Genomic DNA, 22,113 nt, shown 5'->3' on the forward strand with positions numbered 1-22,113 from the left:
GAAAGCACGGCGAAATTGGGTCAGCATTTCATATGTCTGTTTCTGTTAGCCTTCCTGTTGGAATCTTTGTATGAGAAATTGTGGCCACTTAGGGGTGAATATGGGCTCTCTATCCGCATATAAGGCAGACTTAAGAGACCAGAGCGGCGAAGATATGGTTACTGATGCTGTGAGTTTCTCATAGTATCAGCATGGAAATGGCTTCAGCGCGTTTCTAGAGAGGCGGTCGGTTGATTAGTAAACTTGGAAAGCATTGGGGAGGTCAACTGTCCATCTTGGGCGTCTTGACGGCCAGGAAAGCAAATCAGAGACCAAAATGACAATCAATTATCCCCCAAGTCCAGGACTAATACTCTATGTCTATTAGCAAAGAGGGAGCCTTCAAGGGACATGCCTCTCCTAAAACGAAAGGAAACCATTGCTTTTCTCAAATCGTTGCTGGTCATCGTCTTGCAAGGAGTAACAAAGCAGCATCGGGCCAACGAACCGTTCACGAGGGAACTCGAAAAGTGACCAAAGGAAAAGAGGGAAAACAAAGGCCACTCATTCATCGGAAGTGGCTTCAGAAGCGAGAAGCTGGAAGCGGTTGCTCGTATTGCGGACGGGGCGGGCCACGGGGGTGACGGGGAAAGGGGCACGCCGACGAGACATGACGGGCATCTGGCTCAGGGGCTGAGCGCACTCATCAATGTCCCACTCGATGCGGCAGCCCTTGTACTTGCTGTATCATCGAAAGAAGGTAATTGGTATCAGTGTTCTGAGGTGCTAAGTGAATTGGAAGGTCAAGAGGGAGGGACAACTCACAGCCGACTCATCATGCAGGTGCGGGCATACATAGCGCTCGGCACCGAGTTGGTACTAATGTGGCAATTGCCGTCGCCGAAATTTATGCCGACGACCCTGAGGTTGTGGATGTGCTCGAGGTCCTTGCGGATCGAGGCCTCTGTGTGGCTGGCGTTGCACTTGCGCATGACGAGGTTGCGGGTTGCGCCGTTTGCGATGCGCTTGGTGAAGTGCTCGTGCAGGGTCTGGAAGCGGTCCGACCAGCGGATCTCGACCTGCCGTTCATGCTGGTTAGAAGAAACTTTTGATAGGGTGTCCATGGGGTTTCTTTGCTTACTCTCTTGCTTTTGATGTAGAGGTCATTGTCCCGCACGTGGGCGTAGTAGGCTGCGGCCGAAGATACCTCTGCAAAGGTGATGGTTGCGGTTCCCGCACGCCGAGTGATGGAGAGGTCGAACAGGATGCCGCCTCGCACCACGGCAACGAGATCAGCGTAGGTTGCGTGCTCGGGAACGTTGAGTAGCTGGACGGAGCGAAAGACCGGCTCCTCCTGAGACAGGGTGAGGCTGGTGATGGCTTGATCCAGGGCCTCATTGGTGTCTTCGCCATCATCGTCTCCGTCGGCGCTCGAGTTCTCGAAGGAGTCGTAGCTGGCGTTGCTCGCGACGTCGCTCCTATGCTGACTGCCTAGAAGCGATCGCGGGGGCGGGAAGGGGTAGAGGCCGTGGCGGGCGTAGTCGATGTACGGGCTGGACGACGTGGTGAAGGACTTGGAGTCGAAGTCGTGGGGCGTGGCGGTGCGGGAGGCGGGCTCGAAGGTTGGGGCGGATGCGTTGTAGACGTGCTGAGCTGGGACGGCGGTTGGGTATTGGACTGCTGGCGAGTGGAGGCAGTCATTGAGAGCCTGGAGGTAGGATTAGAGCCGGCTGGGAGAGGGTTCTTGGGGTGGTGTTGGGATTTCTGACCTGGATGACTCTGGGGTCCTCGATGTCGGCATTGAGAAGGCAGCGGCAGAGATTGGCTGTGAAACTGATTCAGTATGACGAGGTAGAGAAAGAGACGAGGCTGCGTACAGTGATTCTGGGCGGTGACAACGAGATGCTCGTAGTCTGTACGAAGGATAGTAACCGTATCCTCAGGCTGAGGATCGGGGAACTGGAGATTTGGAGAGTCAGCGGCTGGAACTGCGTAAGATGTCGGCTCGGGGGAGGGATCGAACGAACAAAATTGCCACTACGTAGAAGAAGTCTAGTTAGCCAACGAAGTCTTTGTGAGTAGTGGACTGCAGGTTGCCGTGCATTCCCATGGTCGTGGAGTAATATTGGTCCCTTTGGGCTTTGGGATAAAGTGATCCTGGCTGCAGCGCATCCAGAACACGGAGAGAAGAGAGGAGAAAGACGAAGAAGAGAATGCAAGACTCGAGGAAAGGGATCACAGGGATAGGGGTCTAGGCATACTTACCGAAAATTCTGCATTTTCGCGGTTAGAGAAAAGTACGATGAAGTTGACAAGAGAAAGAATTGGCAGTGGCAATAGGAGAAGGAGGAAGTTGGCTTTGGTGTGCTGGCGGCTGGATTCACTGGTCGGCCATTTGCCAGCTGCCCGCATTGACAGTGCAGACGCGTCACGGGGAATCCGTGGATTATGGCCTTTACTGATGGTACTTCTATCAAGAATGACAATTATCGGGATCAATGGTGACTGATCCGAGATGTTTGGGAGGTTTAATGCTGGATTCAGCTGATGCTATGGACCTCGGGCTCCTTCATAGTTCTTTGGAGGTACTCTCCATCTGCTATCCGGTGATATGCTCTACCCTCAGAGAATGCTGAGATTTGTGGTTTCTATTGCCCTTTGGACTTTAAAAGGAATTAGACGAGTTTACCTTGGGAGGAGGTTGCGGATTCTGCTCCAATTTGAGGGTATCTGGAATTTGATGAGGAGCAACTTTCCGTAATATTGTTCAAACCTGGGAGGTGTTCCAGTTAGACTCAGGTATATCCAAATTCTTCTTTCGAAAAGTACAACAAGAAGACCCAGCTATTCACCGGCCCTTTGCTAATTGAAAAGTCCTTCCTGGAGAGATGCTGTAAGCAAGGATCATCTTCCACCATCTAATCCTCAGCATAAGCATTGCGGTCAATTCACCCCATCGCATGGCACAAAGATTATATACACAGAGATCGTAACGGCTATAAAACGTCTTAAAACTGAAAGCAAATTCCTATATACGCAGTATAGAAGCGTCATACGCATCATGCCTGGACATATGTAGGTTCAAGTTCTTCTTCCTCGACTTGAGGCGGAAAAACTGCCACACAACATGCAACGCACGAACGAAATCCACATATGCTTTCTAAAACTGAATGCTGCCCAGAGATACCATAGCTACAAGTCAGAGTATGGCTTATTGTGCGCGAGTCGACCATCAGCCTGCACGTAGACTCTGCATTCTGTTAGCCGGCAACTCCATCTTTTTGGATAGGGTAACCATACTGTGGCCTGTGGTGAAAGTCCCCAACCGGATGCTTGGATCTATAAAAAGCTTACATGTAAGGTGGAATACCTACGTAGGCGGCATGTGTTAGTGAGACATTGAAATCATATATATCATCTCAGCCGTACAAACGTGAAAACACCGCTACAGGGATCTCTCAGCCGCAGTATCGAGACTAATTTCCACGCCAGCCAGCCACTTCTCCCCGATCATAGGAACCTTGGACCTAAGAAAGCTTTTCCTGAGACACGCAGATCGCTAAGTGATATAGCTCCGGCATGGGACGGTAGCCATCGTGCTATACTTCTCGGTTCTCGGTAGCATAATTGGCGGACGGACAGGGTTTTACATTTGTCATTTATATTCTTATTACGGGGATGCCCGAGATGATTGGATTCGGAGTTGTTTGTGTATACAAGGGCTTCAGCTCGCTCGCAGCAAGTCATTTTGTCATTGTCTTTGATCGGCTCCAACCTGCACTATCACCGGCGGCCTTTAGAGTATTTAAGATGTAGTGTTTCCGACACTTTGGTTCTCACAATATCCGTGATACGTTACGCCATTTGCTTTAGTCCACCTTTATAAACGCGAATATGCTGTCTCTCGCCTACTCCTTCGGCAGGCTCAAGCCCATCGCTGTATCAAGCCTCTATGCAGCCTTCTATCGCAGCCCGGTCACGGAGCCGACGCTGACCAAAGACGTCCCCGTTGCAAAAGAAAAGTTTCCGAATGATGCAATCTTCACCAGACTCCGCCAAATGACCCTGGAGAAGCCTGACCTGTTGTTCCATGACGACTATGGCGTTGATGCCAGTTACAATGACTTGATCCGCGATGTGATACACCTGCGCCAGATACTGAGAGAGCAGCTTCCTGCGTCTTCTTTCAACGCGGACGGATCACTCAAGAAGGATGCCAGGTCCATCGGGTTTCTTGCCTACAGTGGATACTGCTTCATCGTGAGCTTCTTTGCCATTGCTGCTCTGGGGGGCATTTGCGTACCTCTATGTAAGCTAAATGTTACATGAACTATCGGAAGATACTGACGGATGGACTATAGCTACCGATGTGAATGCTGAAGAAGCAAGTTACTTCTTGAAGAAAACAAGAGTAACATACCTTCTCACAGAAGCAAGCCTGTTTGGCAGAGCGACAGAATTCCGCGAATATATACACACCCAGCCTGAGCAAGTGTTGAGCCTAATACAGCTGTCAAGAGCACCAATTGAGCGGAACCCCAGCCCTGTTGACTGGGAACTTGACGACGGCTTGGCCTTTTCACCAACGGATGGGTGCCTTGTTCTATTCACCTCTGGAACGACTGGGCTGCCGAAAGGCGTTCTTCTTCCCCGGAAAATGTTTCACTTTACCGATGCTCCTCCAGTCCAGGAGATTGTCTATCTAGCATCATGTCCCGTTCATTGGGTCGGCGGCACAGGTCTCATCGACAGCGTGCTCGTTGGCGAAAACTTGCACATGATGAAGCACGGATCCGAGCCTAAAGACTTCTGGGAGATCTTGCAAAACGGCAAAATTACTGACATGAGCGTGTCGCCGACGCTTTTGAGGAGACTGGTAGAGTATTACGACGATGAGATCCACTGCCTTTCTGGTGAAGAGCGCGAGACCTTTATCAACGGAAGCAAAAGTCTCAAGTCTGTGTTCACAAGCGGTTCTCAGCTCAACCCTTGTCTCGCGCAGCGGTTTAATGACTTGACTGGGACGCATGTTCGGAATGGGTACGGCATAACGGAGATGGGCGGGGGAGTCATGGCCACTCCAGAGGGCTCAGCCATTTCCGAAGTGAGTGTCATTGATGTATTATTCTCTTTTAGGTGCTAACTTCTTGTGTAGGGATACGTTGGAAGGCCTTTTCCGGGCGTCACAGTGAAGCTTTCTGAGGGAGATCAAGGAGAAGTGCTGGTCAAAACACCCAATATGTTTATCGGGTAAGTCAACGTATAGAGTGCTTCATTGTTATAAGCAGAATTCTTCTGACGCAGTGTCTTCTGTGTAGATATTTTGACGATGATGAAGCAACACGCGCTTGCTTTGATGAAGACGGCTTCTACAAAACGGGAGACCGCGCTCACCGAGTCGGTGAAGAGTATTACTTTGACGGCCGGAACTCGTGCGACTGTATGTTGAACCTTCCGATGAGATGAACTAGATATGGCAGACTAATCATAACTTCATAGGGATTCGGTTTCACGAGTACACAATTTCTGTGCTTGAGCTCGAGCAGCGTCTGACGGATCTTCCATATATAAGCGAAGCTCATGTTCTCCCTGTGCGAGAGCGTGAGGCCGGCGGATTGGTAGCTGCGCTTGTTCGGCTATGCAAGCATGATGGCGATGAAAAACGATGCGAGGTTGACCTTCGAACTATTCGTGAGAATCTTGCTCGTGCTGGAGTGGTGTCGTATAAGCTGCCGACGGTCCTACGGGTACTCCAAGAGGGGGAACAGGTGCCGTATACGGCCTCTGGAAAGGCGCAGAAAAAGGAAGCTTTGCGACGGTACTTTGGTATTGCGGAATGCATGCCGGATCAGTATAACTATGAAGGCGTGGAATACTGGGGGAATAAGCTTGATTTGGATGCTTCATCTCGTTTGTATGACTGGGGAGGTCTATAGAGTTTGGTAATGTCGGTTGAATCGGCTTTCATCTGCGTCTACAAAGCCTTCGGTAAAAGTACAAGTTCAAGACTATTTCGACTCTGGATCATAGCCGTTGTGATGTCTCACTGTTGCATCGTATGTTCCACTTTCGGCTAAGCATGTGCGTCTACAGATGCCCGTCATACGACAACGTCCCCTCTTCCACACCCCGCTTCACAAGCTTCCACATGCCATACATGAATCCGCAGCATCAAATCAACCATATACAATGGGGCAACTGTTTTCCTCTGTCGGAGAGCCATCTCTCACCGGCCCACTGGCAAAACTGCCTCACGAGATTCTCCTGTTAATCGCGTCTCAGTTGTCTTCGTCCCCCGAATCCCTCGTAGCGCTCTCTCTAACCTGCAAAGCTCTCTCCTCATTCTTCGACACAGAGGAACTTGTAGAGGAGTGTCGGCCTGAGTTATTACCTTTACTGGAGAGGGATGTGGGAGACCGATTCTACTTTTGCCCAGCCTGTTGCCAGCTCCATCGGTTCTCGCAGGATTGGAACCCGACTGTCACGAAACATCTGCAGGATCCAAAGATCACATCGAAATGCTTCAATTATCGTGCTCTGCAGCATTTTAACCCCAACCCCGGAAGGTCGCGGTATCGACTGTGTGTATCATCTCTTGCGTGACGCATCCGTGTGAGTCGTTTATAAGACTGACGACGTGATGCAACATCCAGACACCACGTTCATGTCCGTCTTGTGACGAACCGCCATTTGTATGGTCCTACAGCAGGGCTATCGCTGGAAAGTCTTGCCCGTTCTTGCCTTGTGCGCAGTTCGAGTGTAGGACCATTATGGCGACAGAGCTCTTGCGCGAGAATCATTGGCGATGAACTCTTCCTCAGCATCACGCACACGATTGCGGGAAGAGCCACAGTATTGCGTGAAGCTATCTATAACGGACGCTATAGCATCTGCTATCATATAGCAATGGACCCAGCTGGCTATACTAGGGCATCTCACAGAACGGCACCGGACAAGGCAGCAGCTTTGGGGAAATCTGAGTGGGGAGGTATGAAGAGGAATGACGGGTCATGCTTTCTTTTCAATGCTTGCAGAGATCTGCCTGGATCTTGCGATGTGTGCTTGACTGACTACACCACGACTATTGAGAGGGCGGAAGTTGGGGAGCTTTACCGGTCCGAAACTGCTCCCGGCAAAGCAAGTGTCCATTTTGTCCCATGCAGGGAGACTTGAACAATCAGCTGACTTGGAGCTTAGACAACCATCGGACCATTGGTCGACGGCTGGGCCGTGACGATAGTTTCCTATCATCAGATCGGACGAGGAAGACACGCGGACGACTGGAAGTGGGTTGCTCTGACAAAGGAGCCGACGCAAAGGGATTACCAACAGCGAAATACAGGGCGTGAGCCTTCTTTGCGGGATATACGCCTTTATCCACCTGGAGCTATACGACGCTCATGGAAAGCAGAGAGCCTTGATTTGGATTGAAAGTGCAGTGGCGCCGTCTGGTAGCCTTTGAAACCTATAACAGAGCATATAGTCAACGTAGCCCGAGTTCTTATCAATGAAACCATGACCGAAGATGTTATCTTTAGAAGTCCTTGAGAAAGTGTACATGATTGATGGATAGATCGAGCCAATTACACCAAATGAAGCATCTGTGCCTCAGCTGAGCCGAACTCCCACTTCTGAATGACCTCTCCCTGCATGATGCCGTGCACGTAACTCTCTCCCACAATCCTCCAAACTCGCTTCCCCTCCGCAGTATGACACCTCCGAAGAACAAACGACACACCGGAACCAAACAAGACGGCGATTCTATCTCCAGCTCTTGCTTTCTGCGGGCCGAGGCCAAAGTATCCCTTCTTGGTGATGAAGAACCGTCGTCCTAGAGCGTACTTTTCGATGCCGGCGGGAAGGGTGTCTTGTGGCACGAGACTTGGTTGCTGTCTAAGGGCTTCATCCACCTTGTCAAACTTCTGCTTCCAAAGTCCTAGGTCAATGGAGCCTTTGGCAGCGGCGAGGCTTGATTGTATATATCTCGATTTGCGCTGTTTTGCCTGTTGCTTGGCGAGATCGTCTTGCTGGCGTCTGGTTTCCCAATAGGGATCCGGGACCACGTTTAGTAGGTCGAATGGTCGGTGATACAGGTCGTATGGCTGCTGACTCCAGGATGAAGCAAGCTGATATAGCAGAGCGACATGCTCATCGTCATGAAGTGGAAAGACACGCTCTTTAAGATTGGGCTCGAGCTGGTGTGTAAATTGTTGAGAGCCTTCTCCCTCTCCATGAGCGGCAGACATGGAACAACTGAGAGCCTCATCCATCTCCGCAATGTCGACCAAGCCGGTAGTCGTCGCTGTCACTGGAGGTTTGCCTGGAGTCCATGAGTCTGGGATTTCAGGGAGCCAATCTTGGCAACGAGGCGCGTGCTCTGCTCCGTCTGTTCCCTTGCTATTGAGAGGTTGTCCTACGAATAATGCTGACCAGAAGGCTTCGAGTAGATCGGCGACTTGGGGGTACCTGCTTGCTGCGCTCTGGTTGGTCATGGCGAGATGTTTGCAACAACCAACTCCCACCATGAAGCGAGTTGCATCAGCAAAGTCTCTGTCCACGTCTTCCACGAAGCCATCGTGACACACTTCAACTTCGTCCCAGAGAATGCCCTTCACTTGCAGAGACTTTCCGCTCTTGTTGACCTTGAAGGTAGCGCTCACCGAAGAGGCGGCTTTATACGGTGGCTCAGCGGCGGAATGTCTGAGCTCTTGTAAGAGCCACCGCTTCATTTTACGCTCAGTGATGAGCTCGCCTTGCTGGACCGCATCGGGGTCCTCGGGCAAATGACGACTTTCATCAGCAATGACGAATACGACATCATCGCGAGGGAGCAGCTCCTTAATTTGTTCTTTGGTGGCAGCTGGGCAGCCATGGATTGTGAAGTGCGCTGGAATGTCATCCAGGCTTTTCACAACCGCAGAGCCTTTGGCGGTCCATTCGAGGCGTTTGATTCGCTGTTCTCGTTGCTTTTCGGCCTCTGCGCTGTTGACTATAGGAGGTACGAAGTATCCGACTTTCGACTCCTTTCTGGTTCCGTCGGGACCGATGAGGGCTTTCGGGTCTTTGTATTCCGGCTCTACCCACCAGGGGACGTCAAAGTACCGCTGAATACTGCGAAGAGGCAGGGGCAGAGAGCCAAGGGGAACGGACCAGTCCGGGGCCCAGGAGGGTATATCTGGATCACCGTTGCCGCAGTGGCGAAGGAGCTCCAGTCCGGTCCCGCCGGAGAGTATTTCAGCAGCGATTAACGTACACTTCTTCCATAGACTGGTCATATCTCGTCTCGAGTCGTCTTGATGGCAATCTTGCAAACATGTTCCAGATCGCATAGATTTTGTCTCGCCTGTTTGTCGCCAGGAAATGCCTGTACCGGCAGATCAGATCAAACAGAGCCTGGGGCTCGGGTTGGTTCAAAAAGTAATGCCCAGCACTTTCCCGCAGGCTGTCGAGCTCCAGAATCTCGGTAATGGTTGGAAACGCCTGCCTTTTGTCATCTTCATGGGCCTTCATGCGAGCGGCGGCGATTACAAGGTTGATCCATGAAATTCGTGCATGGCCGCAGAGAACCGAGGCTGTTTCCAGCTTGATCCCCATGGCACCCGTTGCAAGTTCCGGAACGATCCAGATGCGCTTCCACCATGGGCGTTCCAGAAAGCTTTGCATGGCCTGCCAAGCGTTGTTGGGGATGTTGGGCATCTTGTCGTATGGAGAACCCATGCCTAGATCTTCAATCCATTTAATTGCCAGCTCACTGTCGGATGAAGCTTCCCCGAGCCAGATGACGAGCCTTTTAGCTGATGCGTAGATCATGTTCATCATGGGAATTTGGTGGTTTTTCTCGAGTAGGTCGGCCTGGTTGATGCATATTGCGTCTATCCATAGGTCGGCAGTCTTGTCGGGCTCCTGGTATTGTTGCAGGAATGCGTACAGGTTGGCGGTGACTGGGAATGATGTGCCGTTGATGACGATGTCCTTTGTAACTGAAGCCAGGCCCCAGGTGTAAGACAAGGCCTCGAAGGAGGGGCCGCCTTTTCTCAAAGTGAGCAGGCTGCGTTTGACGAGGGAAGCTCGAATTTCTGGTGATGATGGTGTACTGGGTTCTAGTCTTAGAATACGGATCTCGACTTGCTTCAAGGGCAATTGTTGGTAAAGCGATTTGACGCTCGGACTCTGCAAAGTCATTGTGGTGTAAGTCTCAATTGCCTACTGCTTGGCAATTGGCATTTATCAATTGCCGTGAATTGGGATATGGTCTTCTTTAAAACTGGTTTGCAGTTACCTGTGTGCGATACATTCATGACCTGACTTTCGAGGCCCGCACCGAGGCAGAAATATGCACAGCCTCAGAGGACTGCATCGTGGCATTGTGATAGATCGCTATAGGTGTGCGGCCTGCATATCAAATGTTATTGGTCGATATTTTCTTGCGGAAAAGACCGCTGTTGATGCCTCGCTGAGAGCCTCCGGACTATAAATTACAGGGCGCTGTCAGCCCAGCTGTTGATGCTGTGCTGTCATGCGATCGGAGGAACATTGTAAACCCTTGAGCACCCCGATTGCGCTGGGTTGACATAACTACATAGAGCCTGGACAACAAAATACTGTCTTTCAATGGCCTATAACTTTCTTTGTGGTCGAATTATAGGATCGAAAGACTATGGAGGCAGACATGTGCACAGCCTCCTTTGTCATGGAGACATATTCCTCAAGTTGAAAGAAGAAAACAACTGAACCATCGAGAGAACAAAAGGGTTTCACTGTGACCACCTAAAGCTTCCATATCAAGTGACGACCTATGAGAAAACATTGCTCATTTGGGTATTGACTGTTATTGAAACAGTAGCCATGAGAAAGTAGCACGTAGTAAGCAGGCCTGTTTACAATTGTTAAGATACATTGTGTGAACATAAGAGACAACTCCATGTTATTAAAATCAACAACTCCAGTCCTAGCTTCGTAACAAGGCTACCGCAGTTGTAACCAGATTTGCACCAGACAGATTCTCGCAATAAACACGTAGTCGTTGTTGTGGGAGTATGTAGCCTCCGGAGAACTCAATCGGCAGTATGATCCCTCTCAGCAGAGAGTGAGGCCATTTCGGACTTATCCAGCTTCGGCGGCCCCTCGCCCTCAGGGAAGGGGGCATATTTGTCAATCAGGTAGTACATGTCCTCATAAGCCCTGTACTCTGTTTAGCCTCGAGATGAAGATTGTGCGAAAGAGGGTCTATAAAATACTCACAATTGACGCACGGCTGTGCCCGAGCTCAGATGATTGACTGAATAGATTGTATTGAAATAAATGCTGTACAGCCGGTTCCGGTCTTCCCACTCGTCCTTTGGTTCGCTCGGGCCGTGGAATCGAAGGTACGTCCTGGTGTATATCCTGTTGCTGATCTTGTTATAGTAGCAGCGCCAATCCCCGACTTCCATTTCATGGTGGGCATAAAATGAGGCCGCGTCAAAGATGTAGACTTTATCGTCCTCGAAGGAAGTGCCGCTGTTGCCTTCCCAAAGATCTCCATGGATGAGACAGGGCTTGATCGTTCTGCCATCCTTTACCAGAGCGTCTAGGAGTCGGGGGATAACATGTGCGATGAACTGCTTCTCTACTTTATCCAGCTCTTCCCAGTATCCATTGAATTCGAAGTCCATATCAATGACGTGCTGGAGTAGTCTTGTGAAGAAGACAGTCCAGTTCGACTCCCATGCCAGTGACTGTGGGATGCGACCCTGGCAAGTGGTGATGTGAAAGCCGAATTGGCCTGTTGGAGATTGACTCTTGCGGTGAAGACGAGCCAGCTTAGAGCATAGCTGGCGTGGGTTCGGCATGCCATTGATCATGTCGATGTATTGGGACAAGAAGAAATAGGCTTCGGGGTTCTCCAGAGCATATTTGCCCCAACTGTGTGGCTTAGGAGCCAGATCGGGAGCCCATTTGTAAATCTCGGACATTGCATTGAACTCGCCTTCCATGAGAATTCGGCCATGGTCCCCCGGAGCGGACTTTAGGAAGTATTTCTCCTCGGAGTCATCGGGAAGCTTCAGATGCACTCGAGCCGTCACAGTCCATGCGGACGTGCCGAAGCTGTCTGCAGAAATGATTGTTGTTCCTTCTGGAAATTTGGCAAGGACACTGTCGTCAATCCGGAAATCTCCTTCGTATGGTGGAGAAACCGCTCGGGAGCTCTCAATGAGGGATGGGAGACCGCGATCCATAACTATTTGAGCAAACAATCCTATACCATAAGCAAGACAGCCAGGGTTACAGCTATCCAGAAACAGGGTTGAGCTTTCAGATTGCGGAGATCTAGATGAGAGTGCAACCTAGGGTTATATCCCTCTGGAGTCGCCTGGAGAACTCATCGCGTAGGGTTTCATTCGTATCACCACGAGAACTCTAAGCGCTGCTGCGATGCCTCTTACGGACATTGTGTGGGATACAATCTACAGTGAGGCTCTTCTGAAACTCAGGCGTGATCCTCCTCGACTTTGTGGATGCTCAGGCCCCTGCAAGTGTGGGAGGAGCTGGAGAAACCGCCCCGAATTCCAGCCAGTTGATTCTCCAGCATGACGACCCCACACGGCCCAGATGCCTGTATGGGATGACGAGAATCCAAATCTGGTCAGCTTCCCCGGTTGTTCTCAACCAACAGACATAACAGCGAACCAGACTCGATGTTGCGCCGACCAGGAGGATTTACGAGCTGCGAGTTGGCGGTTGAAGACGCGGGGAGGGGGGGCCGGGCCGCGTCGAGCTGAAGAAAGGCGTCTGGCCTCGGGCGGAATCATTGGATCTTTGTTTTCGTCACTCTACCTTGCCACGGCTGCCTATCTTACTACATATTGTTGCGAGATAGTAGTAATATTCTCTATCGTTTAGATGGGCTCCCCAGGTTGTACAAAGCATGGGGAAGGCGTTCTGCGAATGTTTGGACCGGGCATTTCCATACTTCAGCAGTACTTCGTCCACAGTGACGAGACCGGGAGGAGTCAAGTAATCACGCAAGTCGTGCTGAGCAAATAACTTCCACACCAAACTCCTCAAGCCTCTGTCGCGACGCGGTCGCGATGGTGAGTTTCGACCCGATCTCTCGAACGCTCTTACACGATGATGGCGGCTGACAGACTCCTCCATGTAGTTCAAGCGCTTCCGCAAGAACAAGGCGCAGCCGAAAGGTGGAGCTGAAAGAAAGACATCCGACGCCTCGATACCGACCCTCACCGTCGACGGTAGATCTATCGCCGAGTCAGTTACATCCGCCAAGCCGGAGGGCTCCAGCTCTCATCTGCGCAGTCGGTCGCCGGCACCGGCTCCGGCAGGCCTGGGGCTTCGAGTGCTCCACCAGCCCGAGTTCGCTTCCCTAGACATCGTCTTTGTGCATGGCCTTGGCGGCCACAGCCAGAAGACCTGGACCAAGAACCATGATCCGGCGCTCTTCTGGCCCGAGATATGGCTGCCCTTCGAGCCGGACGTCGGCAAGGCGCGTATCTTGACATTTGGCTATGAAGCAAGCTGGCGCGGCGGAGCGGGCATCTCCGGCATTACGGATTTTGCCAAGGAGCTTCTATACGAGATGCGCTTCTCCAAAGACGCGTCTGGAGCGGATATTGCTATCGGGCAGAAACCCATCATCTTTGTCGTCCATAGCATGGGCGGCTTGGTCGTTAAGAAGGCGTATCTACTTGGCCTCTATGACGAAAACTACAAGGACATCATCAGTTCTGTATCGGCCATCATCTTCTTGTCAACACCCCATCGTGGCACCAACCTGGCCGAGACCTTGAACCGGGTGCTGGCGGCCTCATTTCAGTCTTCGAAGCATTTCATCGCCGACCTTAACAAGAACTCTACCGCCATCGAAGAACTGAACGAGCAGTTTCGTCATTTGGCGCCGAGATTATCCATCTGGTCCTTTTACGAAACCCTGGCGACTTCCATTGGTCCTAAGAAACTGATGGTCTTGGAGAAGGACTCTTCCGTGTTAGGGTATCCGGCGGAAATATCGAGGCCATTACAGGCCGACCATCACGACGTCTGCAAGTACTCAAGTCCAATTGACTCCAATTATCTCAGCGTCAGGAACGCTCTCAAGTCTCTGGTCACGCTGTTCCGCTCCAAGGCCATTCGAGAGGCAGACGTAAGCGAGCCCGAAAACAACACGGATATACATGACCTCTTCCGCAATTGCCACACTTCCGACGAAGAATACAGCAAACTTCGCCGAGAATGGATTCCGGATACTTGTGAGTGGTTTTTCCAGGAGCCTCAAGTTCAAGAATGGATGAAGCCATCCATCGAATCGCACATCCTTTGGTACACTGCTCCTCCAGCCAGTGGCAAGTCTATGCTCGCAGCTTTTGTCATCAGTCGCCTCAAAGACCTGGGCCTGGATTGCCAGTATTTCCTTTTTAGCTACTCTGAGCAACGCAAGCGGTCTGTTGCCGCGAGTTTGAAGGCCATAGCACTACAGCTTGCAAAGGATCTTCCAGAGTACAGGAAACTGCTAAGCGGCTCGTCGCCGGCAAGTTTGGGGCTTGAGTCGACAGATGCCTCGCTGATCTGGCGAAACACATTTGAGAAATTGTTGTTCCGAAGTGGACGCTCCCAGCCCGTCTACTGGGTTTTTGATGCTTTGGATGAGTCGGACTCGCCAAAGTCCTTCTTGGAGTGTCTCAGGGGCTTGTCGAGGGCAACGATACCAGTGAAGATCTTAGTTCTGAGTCGGAATACGAATGCTTTATTCGTGGGATTTGACCGGCTCTCACATGCAGATGTTCAGGTCTCGAAAATGGAATGCTCGGGCCACCAACACAGCAGACGGGATATCGAGCTGTTGGTCGAGAGTGAAATCAGACATCTGGGCGGAAGCGACCACTTCAGGCAGCAGTTGACGCAAACCATCATGACGCGGTCCGAGGGAAACTTCCTCTGGACAAAGCTGGTGCTCGAAGAGATCCTGGGGTGTCACACTGAAGACAGCATTCGAGAGGTGCTCGACGAGATTCCTGATGATATGATCAGTCTGTACCAGCGAATGGAGCGAACTCTTCTTGACTCAACGCGAAAGTCCAACAAGCCGCTCATCAGGACCCTGCTCGAGTGGACAATATGTGCTCAAAGGTCCCTCAGCATCCAAGAGCTCTCGCAGGCACTGCGACCAGACTTCTCGGGACTCTTTGACCTCAGAAGGACCATTCACGATTCTTGCGGGCAGTTCTTACATGTCGACAGCAAAGGCAAAGTCACCATACTACACCATACAGCGCGTGAGTATTTCACAAGCACCTTAGAGAGTCAGTTCTACGTAGACGTTCGAGAGACTCACGGGAGGCTCTTTGCGCGGACGTTGGCTCAGCTCGAGGAAGCAGATCTTCGATGGCGGCTCATACAGAATCAGCACGCGCTTCAAGCCAGCGAACCTTTTGTCTTTTACGCGGCAGTGAACTGGCCGTATCATCTGGCGCAGAGTCACTCCATCTCATCGGAATATCTGGACCACCTGGTGAAGTTCTTGCAGAGCCCTGCGGTTCTGGCTTGGATTCACACGCTGGCGCTGCTGCGTCGGTTGGAAGTTTTGGTACGGGCATCCAAGGCTCTGGCATCGTTTGCCCAACGGACGAGAAAGCAAGACGACTCCAAAAATCCGCTGCTCCATCGATTATCGGATCTTGCGCTGCTCGACGAGTGGACCGTTGACCTCGTCAAGCTCGTTGGAAAATTCGGCCCCACGCTTGTGACGGACCCCAGCGTGATATATGATATGATCCCGGCTTTCTGTCCGACCAAGTCAGTTGTACATCGGCAGTATTACGATCCTCATTCAGCCAAGATCAAGCTACTCGGCGCCAGGGAAGTCTCTTGGAACGATAACCTTGGGCGGCTTGTGCTTCCGGGCGATGCGCAGGCTCGAAAGATTGCCTGCGCTGGAAACCATCTTGCAGTGCTTGCTTCAACGGGCGTCGTGCATGTCTGGGACTCTTCCAACTTTACAGAACTCAGTCAAATCTCCCATGGTGAGCCTGTGACAGCCATGGCACTCAACGACAATGGCCAGAAGCTTGTTACATACGGACTCAAGACGTCAAAGACCTGGTCCGTCGTCGGCGGAAAGCTGCTTGCATCCACGTCAAATCCTCCAAACGCAAAGGCTATGGCGGTAACATTTGCCGATAATGACCGAAGGCTACTAGTTGGTGGTGATGACAACATCGTAAGACATATACAATGCGATAAGATGGAGGAAGGGTGGCAAATACTGAACCCGGCGCTCCTCAAGGAGACGGGGAGGACTGACGGCGCTATCGTGAGCTCTCCAATGTGCCTTTCGTTTAGCGGAGACAATTCCTTGGTTGGCGTTTCGTACAGAGGCGCACCGTTGTCAGTCTGGAGGCTCGCAGATGGACGGTGCCTCAACAGATGCAAGAGGGCAAAGGACTTTCATAGCGACCAGAATCGGACCACGTCGAACTGGTTTGCGGTCGATCGCTTTACCTGGAACCCCGTCACAAACCACATCATCGGCATCTATAAGAACGGGTGTATCTTCAAATGGCATCCTCTTACGGATGAGAACGTCGAGGCTCGGGTTACTGCGGATGAGATCGCCGCAAGTCCCAACGGCAGAGTCTTTGCGACCAGCAGCAGCAACGGTTCAGTCCGAATCTGGAACTTTGCCTACTTCACTGTCATCTATCACCTTTCATCTGAGGATCTAGTCACCGGGTTGACGTTTAGCCCTGACAGCGGGCGCTTCTATGATCTGCGTGGCGGGTCGATCAATGCTTGGGAATCCAACACTCTGACACGCTTCCTCGAGAGCGAAGAGAACGTCAGCGACACCAACAGTGAAGACCAGTCCTTTGCAGCGCTCTCGAGACATTCAGAGTCACGCGTCAATCCCTTTGAGCCCGTCACAGCTCTGGCAGCGGAACTGGATGGTTCCTCTTATTGCATAGGGTATGAAGACGGGACAGTTGTGCTCTTTCAGAGGGGAGCCGCTGACGGTGTTGATTTTGCACAGTTTCACAACTTTCTCAACGTTTCTCACATCCAGTGGAACGCGGATGGGAAGTACGTTGCGCTTGCTGACCTCGCGGGCGATATGCAGGTCAAGACACTGCGTCAAGACGACAAGGGCCAAGACAAAATATCGTCTTTCCCGCCACCGCAGATTGACCTGGATGGCGATAATATCGAGCAATTGATCTTTAATATGGACAGCACGCTGCTCCTTATATCAGCCAAAAAGAGGAGCTTCGTTTGCAGTGTCAACGATGGTACGGTGCGGTGCTCCTTGGCTAATGACGACGCCGCCATACTTCGTCAGTGGTTGCCCCATCCTACGCAGCCGGATTTGCTACTCGCGTTTGGAGCTTCCGATGTCATCACTTATACTTGGGAAAAGCTCGAGAGAGTTGGCTCTTCCAGCTACAAAGAGCTGCAGAACCCCGGGCCCAAATCACAGCCATCCATCGACATAGAAGGTCTCGCAGAGAGGGCATCTTCGACTCAACTAGTGTCCTTTGACGGCTTTGGCCAGGAATCTTCAGTTACCAGTGTCATTTTGACTCAGGACGCCAAGTTTGTCCTGTTAAACACCAAGACTATAACTCAAGGTAGAAGGAAGAGTCATCAAGTGCACTTATTTCCCGTTGACGGCCTAAACTCGGAGGGTGCCAGCATTGAACCACCCCCAACCCTGGGCTACCTGCATATACCACCTCACATCTATTCTCACATTAAAGTACCGTTGGGTGTCCTACCGGGATTCAAGTTTCTCTTCCTGGATCACGACCTCTGGCTGTGTAGCTACTTCCTGGACCCGATATCCCACAGTGACTCGGCAGAGTCATTCGATCGACTTTACTTCCTTCCGCGAGATTGGGCAGGAAGTACCAGTCTTGATAACTGTTACATGGCTAAGGATGGGACGCTGTTTTGGCCCAAGGATGATCATGTAGTGCTGATATTGAGTAATCTTGACGAGCGACGGCTGAGTTATGCGTATCGGTAGGAGATATCTTTAGTGTAGGGCATGGACATTTAATAGCACCGTCGTAATATAGATATTAGCATTGATTCGAGTACTAGAAGGCAATAATATGCTCTTGATGACATATTCACTTCGAAATTCGGGCAACATGTGGTCTGATTCATTGGTACCTCCCACAAGAAATCGCAGCAGCCATTTCCGTGACAGAGCGGCCTTTGGGCATGGATTTACCTTGACATTATTACTAACAAGACATCTGTCATTCCACCCCTGCACTTCTGACCCCACAGGTTCCGGATAACGTGCCAATGTGCGTGCCTGCCTGAAGGTGGTTGAGCACGGATCTCGTTGTCGTGCGAGGGGGGGTATGGACATGGAAGCGCGTAGCATCATTCACATGAACTTCAAACACCTGACAACGACAATCATGGCTAAAAGTCAAGAAAAGCCGACGGTGGTAGACATCTCGGATGAGAGTTCGGCGCCCATCGGCAGCGATGGTTTGCTACCAGTAACGGCCCAGCCCGCGGAGCCGTACACTGTATTCTCCAAAGCTCAGCTAAGAAGATTACAGTTGCTTCTCGGCATCGCAACAATCACATCTCCTCTAACGGCAACCATCTACTTCCCTCTGCTGCCTCTCCTCCGCGAGCAGTTCAACGCTTCAGCACAGGCCATCAACCTCACTCTGACGCTCTACATCATCTTCCAGGCCCTCTCGCCAGCTCTCTTCGGGCCGTTGTCCGACTCCTTGGGCCGGCGACCCTTCTTCCTGTTGACTCTGGGACTCTACGTCGTAGCAGATATTGGGCTTGCCGTTAACAAGAACAATTACGCCGTCTTGTTAGTCCTTCGAGCTATACAGAGTTTGGGCGCGAGTGCTGCGTATGCCATCAGTTTCGGTATCGTGGCGGATGTCTGCGAGTCGAGCGATAGAGGACGAATGCTGGGGCCCATTAGCATGGCGCTGAACCTGGGGGCGTGCGTTGGGCCCGTTGTTGGAGGCGTGGTCGCGTATACGAGTAAGAGCTATGTGTGGGTTTTCTGGGCTCTTGTTATTGTCGGCGTCGTTCTATTCTGCGGCGTAGGCTTACTGTTGCCGGAGACGGGAAGAGGGTTGGTTGGAAATGGGGGTGATGCTTCTCGATTCAAGTGGTGGCAACTCAGTTGGTTGGGGTTGATGAGACGTCGGTTCAGAGGGGCCTCGGTTCGAAAGGTTGAGAAAACTGATACAACTGGCACAAGTTCTACAATGCTGAAGATGGCCAATCTGTTGGCATGTCTGCGCATCATCTTCTACAGAGACACTTTCCTGGCGCTCTGGATCCATGGATCTTTCTACACTGTCGACTACTCCTTTGTCGCAGCAGTGCCGGATATCTACAAGGACGCATATGGCTACAATGACCTGCAACTGGGGCTGACCTATCTGCCACGGGGCGTGGGAATCATTGTGGGCAGCTACTGCACAGGCAAGATGATGGACGCCAACTATCGCGCCGTGAAACGTGCCACAGGTAGAACCGACGATGGCGGGAGCCGTATCACGGGCGACGACTTGCTGACTTTTCCCGTCGAGCTGGCCAGAACACGCTTCAGCCTGCATCTCCTGGTCATCTCCACGGCAACAATTATAGGTTACGGCTGGGCAGTGGAACGAGATGCCCCGGCTGCGGTCTTGCTTGTTCTCCAGTTCATCCAGGGGTTCTGGGGCACGGCATTTTACACCACTTACGGAGCACTTGTGGTTGATGGCTTCCCCGAGCGTCCTGGGACGGCGGCTGCGGCAACGAGCCTCACGCGGTGTGCCATGGCGGCGGCCGGCGTGGCGGTGCTTCAGCCATTGCTCACGGCGGCGGGTCGGGGGTGGTATTTCACTACCCTGGGGCTTTGGAGTGGTGGATTCGGAGCGGCGGCCGTGATGCTGCTGAGATGGAGAGGGATGGAGTGGAGGAGATCTAGGAGTGTACCTGGGCGTGAGATATAGTTGGTTGTTGTCTCTCATGGTTTAAGTCAACTCTGCCTGCATTATCGGTCACTTTAATAGCTATCGGCTTAAGTGTTGTGGCAGATGGTATGGCTAAGTCCAGACGCTCTCATGACACTGTAGGTAATGAACTTCATTTATCAGGCTATTGATTAATAAGAGATATTTAAACTGTTTCCAAGGTCGTTCAGCTGTCTCCATAGCTGCCTGGTGTGCATTGTTCGAGATAGATGTTTGCATTGATTCAAGCTCACTACAAATATAACTGAAACTCTGCGCATCGAAGAACCCAACTTCCCCTCCACATAAATAACAAATTGGGGCAACAGAACCGGCATCAACGCACAAACCAGTCGAGGCCACTAGTTATGAATGTATCCCTCACTTTCTTGCTTCAGCATGGCGATGAGCTCCTGGTCTTCCTTGGTCCGGGGCTCTATGGGCTGGAAAAGATCGCCATATTTGGACTTGAAACGAAACAGGCCTTCCAGGCCATCCTCGAGCGGTAGAATCAAGCCATAGTTCTCAGGGCGGAACGCCAGCCCATAAGTGGCGATGTTGTGGTTGGCCCACGGGGTCAAGCCGACGCCCTCCATGCTCTGAAATCCAAAGGTTTGACCAGGCAGCTGCCACAGTGGAAACTCAGTTAGTCAAGATTCGGATATAGGTAGAATGGTGAGTTGAGAAAACATGCTTGACTCACCCAGAACGAATTAGCCTTCAACAATTTCTGGAGCACCTCCTCGGTAATGTCTGGCCGACTCAAGTAGGCCGTTGCAAGACTACACCCTATTGTAGAAGCCAAAGGGACGGAGTCGTTTCCGTTGATGATGTTGATCAATGTGCCATTAGCAATATTATTCAACCAGTCGACTGCTTCCTTCGAGAGGAAGCGGTACGAACCAATGCAGAGGCCGAGGGTGGATAACAAATGGGGCTGGTTAATGCTGAGATAGGCGAACATGATGGCGAGCTCGGTCGCGCCGACGCTGTGCCCAACCAGAATGACCTCGTAACCCTCGAGATCCTTTCTCTGAGCATACTCACGCATTTGCTCGGCCATAGATTTGATGAACACACATTCCTTGCCATCTTCACCCTTGTATTTCACGCTGCTCAACAACCAGCGACCGTTACTACCCTTGGCTAGGCCAGGCATGCCCTTGACCAGATCATTGGCCAGTATCGTGTCATCATTGTTGAAGCCTACCTTGGCAGTACCGGTACTGGCGAGGATTTCAGTACTTTCGAAGTTGGTTCCCTTGAAGTAGATGTAGACCTTCTTGTTAACAGGGTCCCTCAGAGCCCAGCCGAAGGCCTCAACGTCGAGTGTCTGGCCCTCTTGGAGTATCTAGTAATGATGAGACTTGATTACCGTGTTATCGGTTGCGCATGACTTACACAGTCTGCCTGTTAAAGGGTAAGCATTCACACGGGCAACAGTCTCGGCGAGCATTCCAATAGCACTTACTTGCAGAGGTAGCTCCACCAGGCCCGATGGATTGAATGCAAAGTGAAAAACATTATCGAGTTCAAATCCATTGAGTATCTGCTGTCGAAACATGGGGTCCTCACTGAACTTGCGGATGAGAACGTCGGGGAGATCTTCGCTGCTTAGGGCTGGCCCCTTGTTACCAAGGTAAAGGATCTTCTGCTTAGAAACCAGTTTGCCAGCTCGGGTCATCTGCAACGCGCAAAGGGTTAGCATCTGCAACTTGAGAGCCAGATTATGGCAGGCCAACACCCACTGCCTCGTAGTTGGCCAGCAGTTTCTGAGCGAACGGCTGTGCGATAGCATCTCCAAGCTTCTTGACAAGATGAAGTTTTGACTTGTTGGACATGGTGGAATGAAGAATGATAATAGGTTTGGGGTTAGAGGCAGATGTCGACGAGTATTGTTTGGATATCTCAGATCAGTGAATTGTTGCTCAGCTTCTTTGACGCGTGAAGGTAGCGACTCTTATACTTTTGGTTTCCAGGTGGACAGCCATCATTTGCTCTATCTCATAAAACTGATTTCAACTGCTGCACTGAGTGAAGATTCCAAGGTTGCATGAGCTCACTTGGCTCTGGTCTACCATTCTTCGCCACCATCGCGAGAACATATCCAATCTTTCCACACCAACACAAACATGATTGAAGCCACCCAAAG

The 22,113-nt window shown here is 51.4% G+C and overlaps 7 protein-coding genes across 7 annotated transcripts; 3 read left to right on the plus strand and 4 right to left on the minus strand.

The window, feature by feature from the left end:
• Window positions 1-543: 543 nt before the first annotated feature.
• BBK36DRAFT_61430 (hypothetical protein) lies at window positions 544-1,318 on the minus strand (the record flags this gene model as incomplete). Its single annotated transcript, XM_024898360.1, has 3 exons — window positions 544-721; window positions 805-1,058; window positions 1,121-1,318. Coding segments are annotated over 3 exons (630 nt in total), but the record flags the coding sequence as incomplete, so codon positions are not given.
• Window positions 1,319-3,873: 2,555 nt separating this feature from the next.
• Window positions 3,874-5,915, plus strand: BBK36DRAFT_1163300 (acyl-CoA synthetase-like protein; the record flags this gene model as incomplete). The annotated part of the gene is made up of 5 exons (XM_024894518.1): window positions 3,874-4,288; window positions 4,341-5,083; window positions 5,135-5,229; window positions 5,298-5,419; window positions 5,479-5,915. 5 exons carry the CDS (start codon window positions 3,874-3,876, stop codon window positions 5,913-5,915), a joined length of 1,812 nt encoding a protein of 603 aa, XP_024745584.1.
• Window positions 5,916-6,168: 253 nt separating this feature from the next.
• Window positions 6,169-7,410, plus strand: BBK36DRAFT_1129641 (hypothetical protein; the record flags this gene model as incomplete). The annotated part of the gene is made up of 3 exons (XM_024891757.1): window positions 6,169-6,560; window positions 6,633-7,131; window positions 7,177-7,410. 3 exons carry the CDS (start codon window positions 6,169-6,171, stop codon window positions 7,408-7,410), a joined length of 1,125 nt encoding a protein of 374 aa, XP_024745585.1.
• A 152-nt stretch (window positions 7,411-7,562) lies between these two features.
• BBK36DRAFT_1186055 (HET-domain-containing protein) lies at window positions 7,563-10,161 on the minus strand (the record flags this gene model as incomplete). The annotated part of the gene is made up of 4 exons (XM_024896469.1): window positions 7,563-8,105; window positions 8,151-8,376; window positions 8,410-9,185; window positions 9,229-10,161. The coding sequence occupies 4 exons, from the start codon at window positions 10,159-10,161 to the stop codon at window positions 7,563-7,565; spliced, it is 2,478 nt and encodes an 825-aa protein (XP_024745586.1).
• An 872-nt stretch (window positions 10,162-11,033) lies between these two features.
• On the minus strand, window positions 11,034-12,197 carry BBK36DRAFT_1129825 (hypothetical protein; the record flags this gene model as incomplete). Its single annotated transcript, XM_024891776.1, has 2 exons — window positions 11,034-11,160; window positions 11,221-12,197. 2 exons carry the CDS (start codon window positions 12,195-12,197, stop codon window positions 11,034-11,036), a joined length of 1,104 nt encoding a protein of 367 aa, XP_024745587.1.
• Window positions 12,198-13,049: 852 nt separating this feature from the next.
• On the plus strand, window positions 13,050-19,936 carry BBK36DRAFT_1145059 (hypothetical protein; the record flags this gene model as incomplete). Its single annotated transcript, XM_024893726.1, has 7 exons — window positions 13,050-13,052; window positions 13,121-17,597; window positions 17,818-17,873; window positions 18,265-18,284; window positions 18,413-19,009; window positions 19,220-19,805; window positions 19,871-19,936. 7 exons carry the CDS (start codon window positions 13,050-13,052, stop codon window positions 19,934-19,936), a joined length of 5,805 nt encoding a protein of 1,934 aa, XP_024745588.1.
• Window positions 19,937-20,323: 387 nt separating this feature from the next.
• On the minus strand, window positions 20,324-21,802 carry BBK36DRAFT_1163304 (hypothetical protein; the record flags this gene model as incomplete). The annotated part of the gene is made up of 5 exons (XM_024894519.1): window positions 20,324-20,587; window positions 20,665-21,312; window positions 21,363-21,371; window positions 21,433-21,645; window positions 21,710-21,802. The coding sequence occupies 5 exons, from the start codon at window positions 21,800-21,802 to the stop codon at window positions 20,324-20,326; spliced, it is 1,227 nt and encodes a 408-aa protein (XP_024745589.1).
• Window positions 21,803-22,113: the final 311 nt, after the last annotated feature.

This window comes from Trichoderma citrinoviride (genome assembly GCF_003025115.1).
Source record: "Trichoderma citrinoviride strain TUCIM 6016 unplaced genomic scaffold BBK36scaffold_18, whole genome shotgun sequence".
Taxonomy (NCBI): Eukaryota; Fungi; Ascomycota; class Sordariomycetes; order Hypocreales; family Hypocreaceae; genus Trichoderma; species Trichoderma citrinoviride.